Source organism: Charadrius vociferus, unplaced genomic scaffold (genome assembly GCF_000708025.1).
Source record: "Charadrius vociferus isolate BGI_N301 unplaced genomic scaffold, ASM70802v2 scaffold90, whole genome shotgun sequence".
Taxonomy (NCBI): domain Eukaryota; kingdom Metazoa; phylum Chordata; class Aves; order Charadriiformes; family Charadriidae; genus Charadrius; species Charadrius vociferus.
Window position 1 is genome coordinate 9795486 of NW_009647222.1, and position 6583 is coordinate 9802068.

Here is a 6583-nt window from a genome sequence, read left to right on the forward strand (position 1 = left end):
AATTTCAGGCCTTTTCTTACAGGCTTCCAAATTTTAAAGAGTGGCTTCTGATGTTTGGGTTCCTTGGCCAGACAGAGACAGAGGGTGCAGCAGGCAGTACACATCATTTTCATGTGTAAAGGTTCTTTTTAACTTCTTTTTGTTTACACACATTTAAATACATTTTCAGATATTTTTTTAAAAAAGCAATCCACAAGTCATGAAATTGTAACTGAAAAAAACCTCTTCAGTTTCTTTGTTTGTTTTCTTCTTAGCACTAATTTTGATCTTTACCTGCCTTTACTCATGTTCCTTTTCCCCCCATATTTTTTACCAGTTTACCAGGAGTGAGAAAAAAGACAATGGATCCAGACTTTTTAAATGTGTTTACACAGCCTGCTGCAGTTAATCAATACCTAGCTGAGAATGTCATCGCTCAAGGTATGTACTTTATGAACCAGGACAGAAAAAGGGCCTAAGAATGACCTGAAGAACCAAGCAGAAAATGTGCAGTACAAATGAATCATATATTTTTCAGCAGTGGTCCCATGGTGTTATCAGCAGTGAGTAAGCTCTGTGCGTGTAATTTGGCTGCTGACTCTCTAGAGGCAGATCATGAAGAAGCAACACAAATTCCAGCTGTTTTTTTCACTGAAATTTAAATTTCACACATAAGGATCTGACCAAGTTTGTTTTCCTCTTTCCAGGATTGTCTGTCTAGATCTTACTGATTTGAATTACATTGAAGCATAATTTCCAAGAGCAGTCTTAATAGTCTGATACACCATTTTCTCATAAGGAATCAGTTAAAATGAAAAATGACAGTGTTTCTACACATGACAATTAGTGATATTGGGTAATATTAAACTGATAGCAGATTTTACAGCAAATTTGCGTTAGTCATATCTGATAATTGTAATGGATCTTGTTTGCTTCCTTTCATAGGTGAGAAGAAGAAACTCATAAAACCGACCTCAGGGAATAACCCCAAATTGGAAGAATTAAAACTGGTACCGTTTCTTTTACTATGTTGTTTAACCCTCACCTCAAGTTGTTTTTACCTGTTGTGTGAATGCTCAGCCGTGCAAATTACTCAACTCTTTGGCCCCAGTCCCCCCCACTCTCTATGGATGGGGAGGAGCTCTGCTTTTGGCACTTGGGCTCCACACCAGTAAACCAGAGCTTTTGCTTAAGCACAGTGCCAGGCTGGCTGTGGCCATACAGGACTGGGCTTCAAATGCCTGCAGCACCCAGGAGTGATCATTGCTGTGTGTGAAGTGTCAATTTGAAAAATTAGTTTCTTCTTATATGATACTTCCTCTCACCTGGGGCGTGTGGATGAGCCGCACCAGAAGTACCCAGTTGCTACTCCATTGTAATGTTAGTGTAATAGCAATGACAATCCGGCTGGAACAGTGGACCGTGACCGAAAGGAAACCCACGTCAGCATGTGCTGTGACTAAAGAGAGATGTTCATATACGTCCAAGTTCACTGCCCTCATCCCATGATAACAAGTTGTAGGGTTGCTGTGCTGATTTGCAACGGTCTTCTGTCACGTCTTCTACCTCCAGGCTGCGACACAGCCTGACGAGGATAGCATAGAGCAGAGGGACAAGGGATGAAGGGTGTGCAAGTCACCAAGAATTCAGGAGAAAAGCTTTCGAGTTGTTGTATGGTACGTTGTCTGCTTGAGGTAACTGTGAAGAATGAATCCTATTTCACGGGAAAGTACTTTATTTCCAAGTAATTTTGAAAATCTCCCCTGTGCATTCAATCACCGTGTTTCTCTAATGGCACAGCCCAGGGGAAGGCTAGCATACTGAAATTTTCTGGAAGAAAAGTGGTGTGTCTCTTATGAGACCAGCACTTCTTGCACTATGGAGATACTAAAATTGTTATAAATATTATGAAAACCAGCTTAGGCTATGTGCTGATGTGTGTATTGTATGGAATTCATAAATCCATAAATACGTGCGGTTCTATATTACGTTTTCTTAAACCTTCATGCACATTTGATCAAAAAGATTTAATTTTTGTGTCAGGCTTTCACAATGTTTTTATACAAAAGAGAAAATCTGAAAGGTGGTGCTGCAAAATGCAATTATGTTGTCTACAGAGACACTGAATTTGTTCTTTTCAGACTGCCAAAAATGAAGAGCTTTTTTCAGTTTATGAAGATTTCTGTGAGCTTCAGTGCTTAATCCATTTCCCGTCAGAGACTCCCGAAACAATATTCTTCACTGTCTAATTTCTTTTCTTTGGATGATGAGGAGGTGGGAATTGGGTCCCAAGGGAGGCAGACCTCTGGGTGCCCATCAGTGCCACTGATTACCTTCTTAATCTAAAGAGTTCATGGCACATCTAGAGAAGAGATTGGGATGGGGATCTGTACTCAGCAGTACGCTCTGCTTTTTGACTGCCATCTGGTTGTACCGTTACATTTGGGGTACCGCTCTATCCCTCACACATCTAAAGCATCGCCAGGTCTTAGCCTGCAGGCACTAGCTGAGGAGCGCAGCTTTCCGGTCTAGAAAATTCTTGTTACTTCTTTGCTGGGGAAGTGTATTATGAACACTTTGACAGCTTCTCAGTTCAGGGAAGTGCCGGTGCCAGGCATTTTTGTTTCTTGTGCAGTTTCAGGCGTCTCGGAGACATTTTTATTTTTTTCAAACTGCTTTTTACATTTTTGTTAATGTTGGCTGACTTACAGGGATCTGCTGTGAATTTTCTCCTCTGTTTACAGCAAGTGAGGAGGATATTATCCACACAACAAACTCCAGACGCTCACTTGCCGCAATAATAGCAATACAGGCAATACCCGTCCCTCTTTCCAGAGGTTCTTGTTAAGGGCCAGCTGGGGCTACTGCTTTTCAGTTCTGCTTCAGCAGGTCATCTTCCCTTTCTGTCAACGTAAGTGGATGAAACACATTCTTGGGGAAGTGCTGAGGAGCTCCTTTGCTCTCCTGTGTAGGAGCACAGTGCTCAAGGAAGGGGCTGCAGGGCCAAGGGATGTAACTGGAGATGTGGTTCCTTTCCAGTTGTAGCCAGCCCGTGGCTTCCTGAGCAGCTTCCCCTTGCAAAGGCAGGAAAGATATATCGGAAAGGGCAAGGGGAGGACTGCTGTGCAAAAAAAAGCAAAATAAACACAATGCTTTTTATTTCCCCAAAAAAGGTATTTGGAGACAGATTAGTATAAAATTGTGGGGAGGAGGGGGAAGAAATCAAAAATAGGAGAGGAAAGGGAGGAGTGCTAGTAACATGGATGACTACAAGAAACAGCCAACAGAATGAGGGAAGCCTCTTTTCTTCCGAACTTTTGTCTGATGGTTGAATTTGTGTGAATTCTGTGATATCTAATGAAGGCAGGTGTTGGGAAGTGTACTCTGCAGCCTTTTCCCTGATGGAAGTGAGAATAGGGTCTGTCTCCTCTACCCGTATAACTATTTCTACAAAATTCATAGGAATATAACTTGTGAGGCATCTATCTCACTCGGAAATTAGGGAGAACTAACTGATACCTAACTTCTCTTTAAAAAACAACCAAAAAGCACAAAGGAAGTGGCAGCTGAAAGCAAACCAAGATTTGAGATAAGGGACTAAAGAGAAAGGTGAAACACAATATAGCACTGTGTTCTATACTGTCGAAACAACAAGAATATAATTGCCGGCTGCTTTTTTTTTCCTCTGCAGTTATTGATTGACTGGATTAACACGACTCTGAAAGAGGAACACATAGTAGTTAAAAGTCTGGAAGAAGATCTGTATGATGGGCTGGTACTTCATCATCTTTTGGGTAAGCTGCTTCTCTGAGTTCAGCTCACAAACACACCATGGAGGAACTTCCACATCAGAGAATAAACCTCATGAATCGCAATAGCAGTGAGTGACCTGCTGGAGTCTTGCTTCTTGCTAAGGGAGAAAGCACTGCACTGTGAACCGTCTGTGATACCCGCAATTCTGAACAAATGCCCGACGATCCACTATTGTCTTTATATAATTATTTTTCTTCTAAGAAAGTCTTTTTACCTGTTAGTTAACATGATAAAAAGCTTAACTTTGAAGTGTGAAATTACAGTGCCTCTGAAGGGAAGGAGGGCTTCATAAGTGAGGAGCACAAAGGTGACTTGTGATGCTACCAGAAACATTGGATGGAATCGGCACTATAATTTATATGTTTTCCTGCTTAAAAAAAAAAAAATATATAAAAAGTTCTAGTTCTAAAGCACTGGGCTGGAACAGGAATTTATTAAAATCCAAGAGGCTCTCTACACTACGAAGTGCTTGTGTAAAGATGTCACCTCTTGGAACAGCCTGTTGGTCTCTTTCTACTTCTCCATCTCTCCTGTCCCTACTTTATTTTTCTTTTCCCTTTCACTCTCTTTGGGGATATCGTTCAAATCATATCTCCTTTTCAGCCAGGCTGAGGGCAGCAGTGTGGACAGGTTTGACTTATTTTCATAGTTTACTTGCCTGAGCAATGAGCTGGGATTTTTTCTATATATATGAGTTGATACTGCCTTTGTACACTATCTACAGGAAAGATGCACTCTTTGGATTCCTGTAGCTTCCACTAGGAAAAGGAGTGGTGTGCTAGGGTTGGGGGATGCTGCTGCAAGGAATGACTTGAGCCCTCTCCCTTTTGCAGAGCTTCACTGATTTTACTGAGGCTTTCAGAGAGCTCAGGAGCTTAACAAGGCATACAGCTGTGGGATGTGGGTCTGTGGAAGCTATTAAGTGGTATCAAACACTTAGGGAAAAACTTTGTGTGCTTTGCTTTCATTTTATGTTTCTGGGTGGGTTTTTTTTTTCCTACGGTGGTGTTAATACATCCTCTTTTCTGTGGACTCTCTGTCAAAGAAAACCTAGGATCTCTCAAGCTGGACGTTGACAAGATCGCATTAACAGAAATAAAACAGCGACAGAAACTCTCTGTGATTCTGGAAGCTGTGGCGAAGTGTTTGCAACTGGAAGAAAGTCAGCTGAAATGGAGTGTGGAGTGTAGGTGCAAAAGTGGAATTGCAGAAAATTATCCATCACGGGGCTTCCTCTGCTATAAGGCTGCTATGAGGCAAAGAGGTGTCAGAAGAGTAATTAAACAACTTGTTTTCAGTTACTAGTTTAATCAGAAGTGGGATAGGAATATCTGACCCTGACTAGGTGATGCAAGCTGCATCCTCTAAGTGTGTGGCTTGTGGACCACTTAACAGCCCTCAGCATCTGTGTGTATGTCTCACAAAAAGGACTTTTAAGTTGTGGCATTGATGAATTGTGATGTTATAAAACTCAATCTGTTGTCCCACCTGTGTTATGGCCCTCCTTTGGGACTTTGGGATCCTCTGCACAGGGAGAATTTATGATGTTAGACTGGGGTTTACTTATTTTGCACACTAAACATTGTTTTCCTTCTTTACACGGAAATAGCTATCTTGACAAAGGACTTGCTGAGCACCCTGCATCTTCTGGTTGCAATAGCAAAGCACTTCGAACCCAACCTGGCCATGCCTCCAAATGTTCAAGTGGAAACAATCACCATTGAGGTAACTATAGTTTCAATATTTGTTACAGTAGATCCTAGAGACCTTTCACAAAACTAGTTTGCTTAGAACTAGGGAGAAACATGTGTGCAGCTGTGAAAGAGATACTTGTATTTTCTGTGAACTGTGCCTTTTAATTTCTGAGTTTGCTGGACTAGACTCTCATTTTGTTTTCACTTCAGATGCTGTATGTTTAAAAGGGTAGAAACATATTAAATACATTAACAGTAAAAGGAGGACTAAGGATAATTGCTGTCCTTTAGTAGACGGGGGTGGAAACATAGTGACAAAGGATGAGGAAAAGGCTGAGGCACTTAATGCCATCTTTGCCTCAGTCTTTACCAGTAAGACCAGTTGTTCCCTGAGTACACGGCCCCCTGTTCTTGTAGACAGGGGTGGGGAGTAGAATGAAGCCCCCATAGTCCACATGAAATAGTGAGTGACCCACTTCAGCACCTAGACATACTAGGTCTATGGGGCCAGATGGGATCCACCTGAGGGTACGAGCTGGCGGAAGTGCTCACCAAGCCACTTTCCATCATTTATCTCGGCAGTCCTGGCTAACTGGGGAGGTCCCAGTTGACTGGAGGTTAGCAAATGTGATGCTCATCCACAAGAAGGGCCAGAAGGAGGATGCAGGGAACTACAGGCCTGACCTCAGTGCTGGGGAAGGTTATGGAACAGATCATCCTGAGTGCCATTATGTGGCACGTACAGGACAACCAGGTCATTAGGCCCAGTCAACATGGGATTATGAAAGGCAGATCCTGCTTGGCAAACCTGGTCTCCTTCTATGACAAGGTGACCTGCTTAGTGAATAAGGCTGTGGATGTTGTTTACCTGGACTTTAGTAAAGCCTTCGACACCATTTTCCACAGTATTCTCCTGGAGACACTGGCTGCTCATGGCTTGGATGGGTGTAGCCTTTGCAGGGTAAAAAACTGGCTGGATGGCCGGGCCCAGGGAGTGATGGTAAAAGGAATTAAATCCAGGTGGCAGCTGGTCACAAGTGTTGTTGTTCCCCAGGGCTCAGTTCTGGGGCTGGTTCTATTAAATATCTTTATCAATG

At 42.5% G+C, this 6583-nt stretch overlaps 1 protein-coding gene across 1 annotated transcript in view; it reads left to right on the plus strand.

The window, feature by feature from the left end:
* Positions 1 to 341: 341 nt before the first annotated feature.
* The window catches only part of PARVG (parvin, gamma), a 19584-nt gene continuing 13342 nt past the window's right edge, over positions 342 to 6583 (plus strand). The window contains exons 1-5 of the mRNA XM_009879710.1: positions 342 to 420; positions 925 to 989; positions 3671 to 3773; positions 4838 to 4978; positions 5402 to 5517. Coding sequence (XP_009878012.1) covers positions 342 to 420; positions 925 to 989; positions 3671 to 3773; positions 4838 to 4978; positions 5402 to 5517 — 504 coding nt within the window. The remainder of the gene's footprint in view (positions 421 to 924; positions 990 to 3670; positions 3774 to 4837; positions 4979 to 5401; positions 5518 to 6583) is intronic.